Source organism: Macadamia integrifolia, chromosome 6 (assembly GCF_013358625.1).
Source record: "Macadamia integrifolia cultivar HAES 741 chromosome 6, SCU_Mint_v3, whole genome shotgun sequence".
Classification (NCBI taxonomy): Eukaryota; Viridiplantae; Streptophyta; class Magnoliopsida; order Proteales; family Proteaceae; genus Macadamia; species Macadamia integrifolia.
In genome coordinates, this window is record NC_056562.1 from 1,124,261 (window position 1) to 1,139,513 (window position 15,253).

The 15,253-nt window shown below is 37.7% G+C and overlaps 1 protein-coding gene and 1 pseudogene across 1 annotated transcript; both read left to right on the forward strand.

Annotated features, from left to right (window-relative positions):
* The first annotated feature begins 2,006 nt into the window (after window positions 1-2,006).
* Window positions 2,007-3,118, forward strand: LOC122081668 (E3 ubiquitin-protein ligase RHA2A-like). The gene has a single exon (XM_042648858.1). The coding sequence runs from the start codon at window positions 2,392-2,394 to the stop codon at window positions 2,893-2,895; it is 504 nt and encodes a 167-aa protein (XP_042504792.1). The 5' UTR covers window positions 2,007-2,391; the 3' UTR covers window positions 2,896-3,118.
* An 8,996-nt stretch (window positions 3,119-12,114) lies between these two features.
* LOC122081283 lies at window positions 12,115-13,360 on the forward strand (annotated as a pseudogene).
* The last annotated feature ends 1,893 nt before the right edge of the window (window positions 13,361-15,253 follow it).

Below are 15,253 nucleotides of genomic sequence, written 5' to 3' on the forward strand. Positions count from 1 at the left end.
GTGAGGTTTTCAGGAAATAACCTTGGTAGGTCACACTTGCACGATCATGGATTATGCACCTGAACCTGTATCTCCAAATAGAGTATATGTTTAACCCTTCTTTGGATATATGTTTTCAAGGGAAAGTTTTCTTTCACCCACGGTGAAGGTGTTCACCTATGAATCCAAGGTCACCCTCTCTCTATATGGTAGGGGCCATTGGTGAGACTTTTCTTTCATCCACTATTTTAGGCTCCAATCCAAGTGCAATGGTGGCCATCAGTGTAGGAGAAAAAAATTCCTTATGCCATAGGTGAAAGAGACTCCTTAAGCCATTAACTGTGGCATAAGGAATTTTTTTCTCCTTCGCTGATGGCCACCATTGCACTTGGGTGTCAAGGGCATTTCAGATCTTTGACATATGATAGGGAAAAACTCATTGCCCTTGATTGTATGTTCCCTAGTTCTGCTATTGTAGTGGAGGGCATGTGCTTATGGAAGACAATACCTTAATGCATCTCAATACATGAAAGTTATCTGATTGAACCATACTCTAAAATTTAACATATGATTAATTTAAACCATTAATATACAGCTATATATTTTTTTTTTTTGGTAACGAATTATACAACAGTATCGCATCAGCCATACTTGTAAGAGAATGTGTAAGGAAGGCTGCTACTATGGCATGTAATAATAATTCTTTTCCTAACATTTATATAACTTAACAAAAGACAAAAGGTTATTTACGATGGTGCATGCATCTCTTGCCCCTTATAAAATGGGGTCGAAGGGAGGAATCTCCTGTGCATAAATCTTTTACCCATTAAATAGAATAAGTTTTCCATTCTCCATTAGTACTGTAACCCTTCTTATTAGAATTTGGGTTCATTGTTAAACTCTCACCTCCATTGTATGAGATTGAAAATATCCTTTTTCAGTTGAATCAAAAGGTTAAATCTGTTGTACAGATGTCTCTTCACCATTCAGACACTAACACTAGTCCAATGAGGAATTTAAAACTCAGAACTACGAGCATCACAGTTCACAGACCACACGCTCATGTATTAGGTTTGATCAACCATTATACCCAAAATATCAACACCATCGATTTTTGAACTATTTTACCCTATGCGATGCCGGCATACTATGAATTCATATCTATATCGACGTGTATGATACGGGATACGTAAATTCATGGTTGGCAGACTTCTCTCTCCTTCAGAAAAAAGATAACGTAGAAATCAGTAGTGACAACAGTGTCTCATTCTGAATTTCTCCTACGATTTATTTTAGACCCAAAAACAAATAAAAAGATAAATTCTAATTAAAAAGTGTAAAACAACAAATAAAAACAGATCTATTATAATATAAGAATTTGTTAAGTTTGTCTCGAATTCTTCACCCGTTTTGAAGATTGATCCGATCCGACATATTTTAGTGGCGATCTGAATGGAAAATTTTCTGAGATCTGATCTCGTATGGAGGTGCGGGGGCCCTGCGGTATGGTTCGATCGGATTGATCACGACCCAATGGGTCGATCCACGATTTTGGAGTATATGTAATGTACTGTTGCTTGTTGAGAAAGTCATTGTATTCTAGGGTTTTCACGCAGCAAGGGTTTCAGGGCGAGTTTTTCCTCGCCGCTGCTAGGGTGTAATCTCTCTTCTGCATAATGAATCATCTTCTTCTTCACCCGAGGACGTAGCACATCACCCTAGTGTGTGAACCTCGTTAAATCTCTGTGTCGTACGGATCTATTGTCTCTTTATTATTCGTATTTCTTGGTGTTTGATCTAACAGAACCGTTTTTTTTTTTTCAGCATCTATCTCTACTAAACGGAAGATCTTTGATCAATTAAGGTTATAGCTTACGCTTGCCTCAGGTAAGCTTTAAATTTCTGCTATTCTGTTTTTTGGGTAAGAATTTCTGCCACTTTATATTCACATGATCTCACATTTTTTTATTATTTTTTTTAATATATTTTTATTTTGGTGACTAGATAATCTCACATACGCACACAAAAGTGTGACCCGGTGTTGTCCCCTTCTCCCTCTCCCTCTCCCTTACGTAACGTAATTAAGGTTATGATAGCGATGCATCAGTGACTCCAACCCGACTCCTTCTTCACCGCCTTTTCCCTTTCAGCTTTTGGGGGCCATGACTGATAGCCCCACCCTACCATCCTCTTGCGCTTTTCAATTTTTAATTAATAGTAAGTAGTAATACATCGCTCCCTCTTTCTACTTTCTTCTATTCATCTATCAATCCCATCTCAAATTCCCTCAACACCCAATCCAATTTCTTCTTCTTCCTCTTCCTCTTCCTCTTCTTCTCCTTCTCCTTCTCTTCTCTTCAGTTCTTCTTCTTCCACTAGAATATTTAAAAGAAAAAAAAAAGCCAAGAGGAAATGGGATTATGTAGCCATCTGAACGATATCTCTTCAGATTCGATCCCTATACTTGTGTTGGCAATTGTGGCAAACTGCGTAGGCTATCTGCGATCCTTGCTTCTTGGGTTCCTCCAATCGGTGGGTTTCTCGAGATTGAATACGGTGGATGAAGTCGCCGGCGATGGACATTTCGGTCCTGTGGGCTCCGGCTTGGCTGGGCTAATTGTATTGGCCGAGCAGCTCAACGTAAACAGGGTCTTCTCTTACTCTGAGCATGGGGAGGAAGAAACCGCCGGCGCCGGTGTTGGTGGCTGTGGAAATGGTGGATTTGATTTTGTGGATTGCGTGGTGTGCTTGTGTAGGTTCACGAATGGGGAGCAGGTGACGAGGTTGGGTTGCCGTCATCTGTTCCATAAGGCGTGTTTGGATGGTTGGTTCGATCAATTCAACTGGAACTGCCCTCTCTGTCGCTTCCCTTTTGTCTCCGAAGATCCTGTGGCCGCCACAGACTGTCGCCGGTGATATCATCAGTTAGTTTACCGTAGGTGCGATAGTGTATTCTATTTTTTTTTTCCCAGAGAGAGAGAGGGTGAGATTGACGGCGGTATGGTTGCTGGGATTTTTCACTTTTTCTTCTTCTCTGTTTCCATCGGTTTCTCTTTTGCCCTTTTTCAAGGACCCACTTAAATTCTTGTTTTTCATTTAAGTAAAATAAATAAGACAAGGTTTCACTTGTTTTTTTTTTTGGGGTGAATGTTTCACTTGTTTTAGTTATCTACGGATCTATGCAACATTTTTTAATTTTAATTTCAATTGTAAAATTCGTCCATTGTTGATTGCCTTGTGTTAAAGGTTTTTAGAGAAAAAAAGTTAAAAGAGTCATGAACCATGATTTCTAAGGAGTCTACACTTTATTGGTAAGACACCAATCAATCGAGCAGTTGTCATCACATGCATGCGCATAACAATGGCCTCGAGCTTTGACCCAATTCCTATATGATTTCAATATAGGTGATGAATGGGTTGTGAACAACCTCAAAACCCTAAAGCCCAAGAGTGCCTTTCTCTATCAAATAAGCAAAACTTAAGATGATTGTTGAAAGAAAGTTTACCTACCACTCATGTTGACTCAACTCAGCCTCTAATTAAAGGGGGGTCATTTTTTATCCGATGAGCTCTATCCAAAGTTATACATACTTGTTATTAATCCGAAACTATGTATATTTTTTCTCACCACTTCTATACTCATTTTAGGCCTACTTTTGACTCTTTTAGTTCTTTCAACCAGAATGAAATCATCCTTCTGTACTAGAGCATTCAAAGGTCTTCAATGTATACGCATCTATACCAGTTCAAATAATTTTCTCGCAACTTATCACTTATAAGAATTACTCCTAATTTAACTATAATTTTTGTTTATTATTTTATCTTTTCTAATATTACCGCTCATCCAACTCAACGTTAATTCTTATTTTAGTTACACTAACTCTGTTTATATGTTGTTTCTTTACTGCTCAACATCCAACTCCACTGATCGTTGGACAATTCAGTTATACCTTGTGTTTCAAAACAATGTATAGGGGACCAAATCTAACCCTATTGATTCTAATTTGGATTGAATCGGTCTTCAGATATGAAAACTCACCAATATTAAGCCATTTCAGATCGTTCAACGCCAATTTCAATCCAAATCGTTTGATTCATCGATCCTACTCCCAAAATCTATAAAATGTGGATGTACCGGCCCAAAATAGGAGCACAGTAATTCTTCCAAATCTTACATAGAAAAGGAAAAGCATGATATCACAGTTGTTGGTATCCCTGCCAATAGGTTGCAAGGGGTCCCAAGGGATCATGAGAATGATTTTCCTGCTTCACAAGGAATGGGGTTTGTGCGTTTTCATGTGAAGTGTTAAACAAAAAATTTTTTGGGGGGGAAGGGGGAAGGGGGTGGGGGGGAATTTTGTATATGGGAGGGGGTGTTTTGGTATTTTAAAGCGACTTTGTTTCCATGGAAGGGTTTCAAGGGACTCAAATCCTCTGCGGTGAGGGCCCCGGCATGCACCTCGGCCTTTGGATCCTCATTGCCACTCAATACCTCTTTCCCGAGGATTTTTGTGTGGGTTTCAAGTACCTAAATAAGAATTGAGGCCGTGTAGTGTATATTACCACTCCCTGTGTTTATGTATTTCCTCCCAAAATGGGAGTGAATATATCATTTCATAGGAGGGAGATGCTAGCATACGCTATATAGCCGCCGTGCATGGCTCTTGTGCCTAGGCAAAAGAGCATGTGAAATTACTGCCTTACCCCTCTTGAAATAAAAAATGTCTTCCAAGTTGATGTTCCTGCGCATGTTCTCATTGGCCCCCACATTGATATAGGGGCCATGTGATGATGTAACGATCTCTTGTCCATATACTTTTCTAAAAAAAGAAAATTAATAGAACGTTTTTAACGGAAAAAAATATTTGCTACAATGCCCTTGTACAGATTCTTTTATACATTTCTTACAAAATAGGCCATGGGAACCACATTGATAAGTCCTCTCCTATTCTGATCATGTGTGTCCCATATAGATGTTATCATTTTCCAACCCTTCATTGATGTACAAACACCTTATACTGCCTTGCCTTTGTAAGAAACTCTCTCATTTTAGCCCTTTGAACTCCTGTTGGATGTTGTTTAAGATAGGTATTCTCTATAGATCTGCCTCTATCCTTTGATAGACAAAAATCTATGTTAGCCTCTTGGGTTTGACGAAATGTAAAAGAACAGAAGCCTTTTACCAAAAAACCCAAAAGAAAGAAACCTTTCCACATATTTTTTTCTTTTTTTAACATTTCGTCAAACCCAAGAGGCTAATATAGATTTTTTTTTTCTAATTGGTCTGGCTGATTCTGATCTGGATCAGCTAGAATTGACCAGAAATGGCCTGAATTATGCTCACTAGAAATGCATACAGATTGATCAATTTGAATTGATTGGAATCAAGATTAGCCTCAGCCGATATAGATCCGGATGATCCAATGCCGAGTTATAAATCCCTGTTTCCCATTCAAAAGTAAAGAGTAGTTGATCCTTTTATAGAACGTAGAAATTGACTCTAAAAATGGATGTATTACAATTAAACAAGCTTATAGAACTATAAATCTAAGAACAAAAGCTGAATCTTATGTTTCCTTTTCTCGGCCACAAAATTTGGAATCACATCAAGGTTTAAAGTTTTTATGTGCAAATGTGTATCCATCATGCCATCCCAACCAGGCTTTTCCCCGATCCGATTCCTATCGATTAGACTCAAACCAATTTTGTGTGAAAAAAATAATTCTAAATACTTGAGATGTATCAATTTCTCATTGGAATCGGCATAAATTAATGATTAAATTGATTCGGATCAGAATCGATCCCAAAAACCCTAGAATTGACTCTCAATTTGAAAATTCAACTTCTAAGGTTTTGGACCTGATTTCAATCTGAATAATAAGTTAATTCGATTGATCTGATTCTGATTTTCAAATAGTGGTCTAGGAGGATTCAAATACAATAACTTGATCCAATCCTATCTCAACAAGATTAAATCTTCATAGGTTTATTAAAATATACCAAATCAAAGTCTCCGTGCCAAGGGAGTATTGTAACAATTTAGCGGACTAGGATTTTTGGGAGTACACAGTTGAAGACGTGTAAGACTATTAGATCCAATTTTGATATATGATTACGAAAAATGTATGCTTCTTCTTCCTTGAGTGGATTGAGTCCTCATATGAGAACCATTCGCGTACGAGACTGATTCCATCCATACAGGAATGATTCTCATACAAGAACCTGATCTACAATCGTGTCTTATTCCAGACACACACACAGAAGCAGACAAGCCAAAAAAAAAGAAAAAAGAAAAAAAAAAAACCAGAATCTCATCAAGTAATTTATTTTCTAACATGTACTATTAGTGCTTGTACATAGATGTTCTTAGTTGTTTTGATACAAAATCATTCATACTTCACACACAGTACATACCTCTATAGAACAACGATTCATGCTTAAATTTGTCTGGCATTCATAAAATGATAAGCATCAACCATCGGCTACCGCTGATCTGGAGGAGTCTGGATTAGTTAAAGAACACACCAATATGCTCTGTCAAACAGAAATATTCCACCTGGGTAGGCTAATAAGGTGGTGGAGGGTGTGGACCCGGAGGAGGTGGTGGTGGGTATGGACCGGGTGGTCCTGGGGGTGGAGGGGCAAAGGGATCAAAGAAGGGAGGTGGTGGACCGGGTGGTCCTGGGGGTGGGGGGGCATAGAAACCGGGAGGAGGCCCGGCTGGCCCTGGCGGCGGCGGCGGTGGTGGTCCTGGAGGTGGCCGAGCAAAGGGACCTGGTGGTGGTGGTCCTGGAGGACCAGGAGGCCCTGGTGGCGGTGGTGGGTGAGGACCAGGTGGTGGAGGGTGGTGGCGGTGAGGCATGATCTGGAACTCACTCAGGAAGATGATCAGATAGATGCTTTAACTATTTTCAGGGTAGGAAAGATAGCGTCGATGATCGAAAACAAGGAAACACTAAGCTCTTTATATAAGGAGAAGGATGGAATAGAAGAATGTAGAAATCCAACTCCCATGGGGCATTGACGCGTTGGTGAAGACGACTGGTAGTTCTGTTTACGTTCTGTGTTGCGTGTTTCACTTCTCTATTTATTTTTCATTCTCTTTCAAGACTCCCCCAATGGACCAGATTCTAACTTCTTCCCAGTTCATCTCATCGATCACCAGTCATTACGAAGAATATTGGTGGGAATAAAAAAATAATCAAAGTTAATTAAAAAAAAAAAAAAGTTTCAGGGTTTATATTTTTTTGAAAAAAGGACAGGAGTGCTAACAAGTTACCCAAGAATTGAATATGCTAGCGAATATAGACCGTTGGATTAGATAGATTACATCAATACCGTTGGGTACTTATTGTCTTACATAACCTATCCAGCCCTGACGTTATACTATCACTCTTTTTCTCTCTCACTATTTCCGACGATCATTCATTGGAGGGAATTGATTTAAGGCGGTTTAAGATCTGAATGGCGGCTTATAACCTAAAACCTATGCCACCTGAAAGATCAGAAAGGGGGGTCAGGAAGTAGATGAAAGAAAGTACTCCTTGGGTATCAAGAACTTAGGATCAGATGAAGCACGAACATCCAAACCAAAAATTGATGATGTCTCAGGAAGACAGAAAACAATTGGGGTTTAAAAGATCGAAATGTAGAGAGAAAAACGTGTAAAATTGAGTAAGATGAGGGTGGGAAGGACAGAGGAGCGTTACAAAAGACTTGATTTCTAGGGTTAAAAATGCTTTTATTGAATAAAAAGCAAAAACATGGGAATTCAAGATGTGGGTGTGGTGTGGTTGATTGAGAGATGGAAAGCAGCAGAGTTAGGAATTCAAGGAGAGAGAAGAATCTCCATTGGGTAAACATCTCCAGGTTCTCTCTTCCTCATGGTTTTGTGGGGAACCCAGTTGGGAAAACTAAATGCTGAATCTGGCGAGGACAAAGTAACAGAAACTTAAATTAGGCAGCCTTTCACTTTCTGCCTCTGTGCCTCGTCTCGATCTATCGTTTGAATTTATTTTCTAACGATGTGGATCAAGCATAGTTAGCAAATTCGGATTCAGGAATTATTCGGGCGAAGAATTATTCGGAATAATTTGATTGATTAATTTAGGGATTCGGTCAAAAAAGCGGTAAAAAAAACGGACAAAATAAAAATCGGAGTCGGATTCGAGAATTATTCGATTAAAAAAATAAAAGTCGGACAAAAAATTCGGATATTATTTTTATAGTTTATTGTATATTTTTTATTTATCAAGTTATTAACTTGATTTGTATACTTAGAAAGAGCAAATTACGTCATACAATAAAGTAAAAAACTATGAAAAAATTATCATTGAGCGATGGAAGCAATGGTTATTGTAATCCAATTTTTACTCATGAAATAGATTAGGCCCCAAAACAGTGAAAACAAGATTACAACTATAATAAAACAAATAAATAAATTGATCATAAAAAATTTTCATTATCATTTTGTTTGGGTTTACAAGACCCATATTGCACTAAGAAGCACTAATTTTTCAAAATTAAAGCAACAATATAAAAGAAGATTGATTGATACGGCGATATGAATCTGTCCTGGTCCCTCGGAACCTCAAATTATCCATCAAGGCTTGATATCTCCCCTATCTTAGGATGAACTGATGAAGTTATGAGAAAGAAATGAAACAAAGAGTAGATTCGTACAATTGTTACAGAAGAATTAAGTGGAGAAAAAAGATGGGAAGAAGGAGGCGGAAATTTGTGGGAGAAGAAGATGAAAAATAAAAAAAAGAAAACTATTTCAGTGGTGGGTACCGTGGGTTTCATATATGACGTTTTGTTTTTTTTTGTTTTTTGTTTTTTTTTTTGTTTTTTTTGTTTTTTTTAAATATTGTTTAAGTGGACCGAATAATTCAGTTTAATTCGGTTCGGCCCAAATTATTCGCGTTTTAAATTCAAATTAGTAAAAAACGTGTTTTTTACTGAATTTTATTTTTAATTCGGATTCGGTCCAAAATTTTGATTTAATTCGAAAAAGTTCGATTCGGCCGAATAATTCGCGAATTATTCGGCCGAATTGTTAACTAGGGGATCAATTGTTTTGAGCCTTCACATGATTCCCTAGTGCTTTCACTTGCGAGTCATGGGGAGCAACCTCTACTGCTTGCAGCGGCGGCGGCAGCAGTAGCTCAAACTAGAGGAATTGGTGGAGAAGGATTCATTGTTGTCGCCATCGTCCATAAAGCTGATCAAATTGGACGGCCTAGTGAAGATTTACCACCAGCCCATCCACGTTTCCCAACTAATGGAGATCCCACTGGAATTCGTTTTCTCCGGCTGGATCTGGTAAAAGGAATGGGGTTTCCAATTGAGAGAGAGAGAGAGAGGAGAGAGAGAAAGGGAGAGGAAAGGTGTAGTAACAGTGTATTGAAAGTTTGTATATCTTCTCTCCATCCAACGGTTTAATTCAAGTTGATCAAATCATACGGTTAATATCCTGCTAGCATTTCTAATTCCTAAGTACTACACTAGCATACCTATCCCTCTCCCATATTTTTTCTGAGCTTCAGTGTTGCAGTATCAATTCCAATTCAGAGGATTCTTTGTTGCTTATGGTGGCGAATGATAATTAAGAATTAATTTTTTGCTTGAGTGATGAGATTAAAGAATTAGTACCATCTATTTGATGCACGTACCCTTCTAGATGTTCCACACCTCTAGTCTCCTATTTGGTCAGTTTTCTTTTACTTATGCTCCAAGGAAAGCTAACTGTGTAGTTAACGCCATGAGGGCCCTATTTATTACCGATAAGATAGTTTGACTTAATTCTAATCCTTGTTTATCTATTAATGTTATTTAAGATTACAGGAGTGTAGTCCATTCTTTTTATTAGAATTTTTAGCCACCCGAGGGTTTGGAAGATTCAAACATATATCAAAGCACATGGATGCGTATCACTGGGTCTGCCCAATAAAAAGAGAGGATCTTTTTCTCCATATAAGAAGTTTTCGCTTAAAGAAAACAAAATCAAAAAACTTTATTAATGAACTAACTAAGAATATCCAGTTGAAAGTACAAACAAAAATTCGTAAATAATTGAGTTAAGGGTTAATTATTATCAGGGACTCCCATTTACTTTCCCAATATTTACTAAAAATTCTCTATCCTAACTTTCTTGATTGACTCTCTTATAAAATTAAACTTTCACCTCTGTTTCTCCACTAATAATTCAAAATATTTAAGTTAAAATTTTAATTCTGCTGCTCTCTACAGCCCTGTCCATCCCACCCCACTCCTTTTTAGAGATAATTTTCATCTTGCCCTTGCACTTTTGTAAGGTTTGCATTGTGCCTATTGTCTTTTTCATTTTTCTTCCCTGTTTTCTTCTTTTTGTAAGGAGCAATCATGGTAGATTGATTTCGCACCGCTATTTTTAGAAGCTGATCTCGAAAGCAACTTGAGCTTCAATTCTCTTCTGAAGATTGTGGGAACTAGGTACCTCAAGACGTACGTATATGCTTCCAGCTACAATATCAGTTTGTACAATAGTTACAAGTGTTGAATCAGGTAAATGCCACTCTTAAGAATGGATAACAAGCTAGCAAATGGTAATCAATTCTACTTGGGTTTTGTTTCATTAATTTCCTTTAACCTTGCCAACCAGACCTTAGTAGATATAAAAAGTGACTCAATCATCATCAAATATGAGAGAGAGAGAGAGAGAGAGAGAGAGAGAGAGAAAGAGAGAGAGTTTGATTGAGCTTAATCCAACGAGACAAATCCAATTGAGTGTACGTTCCTTTGTTTTTTCGCTTTCCATTTAATTTGTTTTAATTAATTAAAAAAAATGATGGAATATTAAAGAGGAAATTTTTTGTGGAACCTAATGTAACATATCAATTCACATAAGAAAGAAATGGACAATATAGATAAAAAAGGTCGGCGGGGCCAGGGTCAGAGGTCCCCCTAAGGAGGTGGTGGGGCAGAGGTTGGCTACGAGAGAAGAAATGTGGAGAGAGGGGGGGGGGGATTAGAGGTGATTTTTCAGAGATTTTAAATTACCAAAGAAAAAAAAAGGTGGAAATTTGTTTGTCAAGGGAAAAAAGGTGAAGCTTTGCTTTTTGAGTGGAATAAAAAAAGAGGTCTAAGGTAAACGTGTTTGAGTAAATATAGTTGTAAGTATAATACAATAATATAAATTTTGAATTTGGATCCTCTCCAGATCCTCTCTAGTGCTATTTGAGAGAGATGCTTGTTTTGTTGATGCTTCCTCATGTCCTCTATTCGGTGCCTTTCTGGACAATAAACTCATCCTATTTTTATTATGGGAAAAAAACTGTCTATGAACTAAGCTCCCATGTCAAGACATAAGGTTGGACAAAATGGTTGTGTTCACCCTCATAAAACTTTAAAATTAGAGAGATCATTCTTTGTAGTGAGTGCGACGGTGCAATGAACATCAGATGGCTGAGAACATTCAAGCACGCATCCCAAGATCCTTTCAGCCATTCAATGCTCACCGCATTTTTGCACTCACGCACTCACTACAGAGAATTTTCACGCCTAAAACTACACCCCTGTTGATGGTTCACTGTGCATTCTAGGCTCCTGATCAGAGTTATCAATTCGGCCGAATAATTCGTGAATTATTCGGTCGAACCGAATTTTTTTGAATTTTATCAAAAATTCGGACCGAATCCGAATTAAAAATAAAATTTTTTAAAATTCGTGACTTTTTCAAAACTGAATATAAATCGCGAATAATTCGGACCGAATCCGAATTAAACCGAATTATTCGATTTATTTAAACATTATTTAAAAAAAAAAAACCAAAAAAAAAAAAAAAACAATAAAAAACAATTAAAAAAAAAAAAAAAAACCCAATAAGCTTTTTTGACCACTTTTTTGACTGAATCCTTCAATTAATCATCCGAATTATTCCGAATAATTCTTTGTCTGAATAATTCCCGAATCCGAATTTGTTAACTATGCTCCCAACTGAAAACTCTCTCTTTTTATAATCTTTTAAAAGCATTCCATTCCTTCTACCAAAAAAAAAGCATTCCATTCCAAACACAGCCTAAAACAGCTCAATCGCTCAACAGCTTATTTTATAGTTTTATTTTACCATTAATGTTCCACTACTTTTTGTTTCAGCCTTATCTCTCTAACTAATTAAAAGTGTAAATCTGGCAAACAGCTCAAGTGCCCCGTGTTTTGTGAACTTTCCTTTCCTTTTCTCTTCTGTCCCAAAGGATAACTAAGGCACACAGCACCCGTATCGGCGTCTTAGTTTCACCCTGTAGCCTACAAGACTATACTCTACAGGGAGTCTGATCGACAGTCTGAGATCAAGAGAGAGAGAGAGAGAGAGAGAGAGAGATGGAGGAGGAGGAGTTGGATTTGGTGCTGGTACCGATTGGTCTGTTGGTGATGGCGATCTATCACGGGTGGCTTCTCGTCACCATCCACCGCACCCCAGATCACACCGTCATAGGCCTCAACGCCGCTAGCAGGCATCAATGGGTTATCTCTATGATGGCTGTAAGTTCCCTTTCCTCTAATTCCTCTTCTATGCCTTCTCTCACTTCTCTTCTTTCTTCCGTAAAGATCATTGGTTCTTCTTTTTCCCCTTTTCTCTCACTCGAACCAATCTTTGATTGAGTTTGAGAGTTGATTAGTTTGCGTTGGATGAATCATTAATCCGATCTAGATCTATGAAACTGAGTACTGAAATCAACAATTTTGTTTAATTAGGATCCAGTGAAGAACGGGGTTTTAGCAGTTCAAACCCTACGTAACAATATAATGGCATCTACACTACTAGCAACCACAGCAATTACTCTGAGTTCGATTATCGGTGTATTCGTGAGCAGTTCTACTAATTCAAATACTTCTCCATCAAGATTAGTTTACGGCAACAAGTTGCCCATAGTATCTTCAATCAAGTACTTCACTATCTTGCTTTGCTTTCTTGTTGCCTTCCTCTGTAACGTTCAATCTATTAGATACTACGCCCATGTTAGCTTCTTGGTTACTTTGCCTACATTGAGAGAGAGAAGAGAATCGGTGGCTTATGTTGCTCGGAGTTTGAACCGTGGGAGCTTCTTTTGGTCTCTTGGATTGCGAGCTTTCTACCTATCCCTCTCTTTCTTTGGATTTTTGGGCCTATACCCATGTTTGTGTGTTGCTGTATAATGTCGTTTACTCTGTATTTCTTGGATATAACAACAGGAATGACAAGGAAACTTCATTCTCATTCTTTCCGTGATGAGATTGAAGGAGATGGTGATATTGAATCCATCCATGGAGTTGCAGCTTAAAACAAGTGTTGGAATATCGTTAAAGAAATTTAGGGTTTAATATTGTAAATGTCCTAACTTCTAATTTGTTTTTGTGATCACTCTTTTTTTTTTTTGGGTAGAATTTTGTGATCACTCTTACAAGAATATAATAGAGTCATGCATGTTTCATACAATATATATGGTCACAAATGATATGGGCTCAGTTTGTTACCTGAATTGGGGACCAAGTTTTTAAATCAAGGTATCTGTGAAGGTATATGTAGAGGTATTGGTCTCGGTCAATACCAATATCAATACTGATATTGATTGGCTCAGGTCGATTCTGTCGGTTTTACGATTGATTTTGAATAAAACATCATTTTTTGAACCAACTAAAGGGCTAGTAATGGCTGTTGGCGACACTTATTATTAATTACTAAATTATTATTATTATATAAAAAAGGATGGAGTTGGATGCTCGAATCTAATTATCTGTCACTGAGTTAGAAGCTCATCTGCCAAAGCGGTCGAATTGGAGATTAGAGTACAGGAATTACATTCCCTCTTGAGCTGTACGGGTTGCATTGCCAAGCTTGGTTACAAAATGCCCACAAATTTTCGTGTGACAATTTGTGGCACAATTAGTGTGGTCGGCCACGCCAAATTCAATTAGTGTGGTTGGCCCACGCCAAATTTATTCCTGTGGTCCTTTGTACTCTTTATTCACGAATACAAGGTCATAATTATTTGACTCATTCACCAAAAAAATGAAAATTATTGGACTCCTTACTAGACAAGGTTGGATTTGAAATACCTTTCACTATTTTTTGGTCACTCACAATTTTTTTTTTTGGTAATAAATAAAAAGGTGCATGCTCCATGTAATGATCATACTCCTCAGGTTGAAGCCCTATAGAAGAAGCAATACTTCCACATGACCAATGAGTGAGTGTGGCGTGCCAACTTGATTCCCATGGTCACACATTGGTGCATATAAACTTAACACGTGAGCGGCCAAAGAGGTGGAGTGGTGCTTTTATTCTGTTCTTCTTGCATCTCGAACTGTGAGAGGAGGAAAGAAGAGTAGAAGAGGGGGGGCTGTGTAGGTTACTGTTGTATTGGAGGGTCTTCAAATAAGAAGGCAAGTAATTTATCCATGGCTTTATGTTCGTAAGTGATTTATTCATGGTGGAACTCTTCTTTGTTCCCTTCGTCCTATGGTTTCTCTTTACTTGCTTGCTTCCCATTGATTTGTGAAACAAGGTGGTTGTTCTAGCAGTTTGGTTGTGATGAAAAACTACAATTGCAACAAGAATAGCCGTGGAACAACCAATGTTGGATTCAACTCCATTGAGAATCTTAAGAGAACTCAGAGTGGAAGGGGTGGAAAAAAGGAATCTGCTGATACGAAAAAGGGTGTTAATTGGTTCAATTTTTGATTCACTTTAAAGTGTGAAGGATAGAAATCAAAACGAACTGTTAATTCCAATCAAAACCAATTAATAAACGATTCGAGTTAAATGGTTTTGATTAAATAATTTTATTACTTTCAATTTTATTGTAGATATCAGATAATAATTTTGGGCCCAATTGGAAACAAACCTAGTTTTGAAGTCTAATAAAAAAAATGATGTTGCTCGGCTTGAAGAGTGACATCAAGCTCTAGGCTCAAAAAGTAAAAGCAATTTAAAGTAATTTCATGGTTTACTTCACCAACAAAACATTAGATGGTGTCAGCAGTTTTTTGACGAATCAGGGGTAAGGTTGTGTACGTTATGACTTTCACTAGATTTCATAGTGGCGAGAGTCTCGTGCACTGGGTATGGGGCCAATGAGGACATACATGGAAGCATCAATAGGGGTGGAAGTGATCATTTCACCGGTGCAGAGGCTATGATGCCTTTTAGGCTTTTTTCCTTATGCCCTTTTATTTATTTACTATATGTATGTTTGGGTTAATAGTATACCAGTTCCAATTGATTCAAGCTTAAACGATTTCAAGTACTTCTTAA

Bases quoted from the DNA above. Each gene is read 5' to 3' on its own strand.
- LOC122081668 (XM_042648858.1), top strand. From the start codon at position 2,392: ATGGGATTATGTAGCCATCTGAACGATATCTCTTCAGATTCGATCCCT.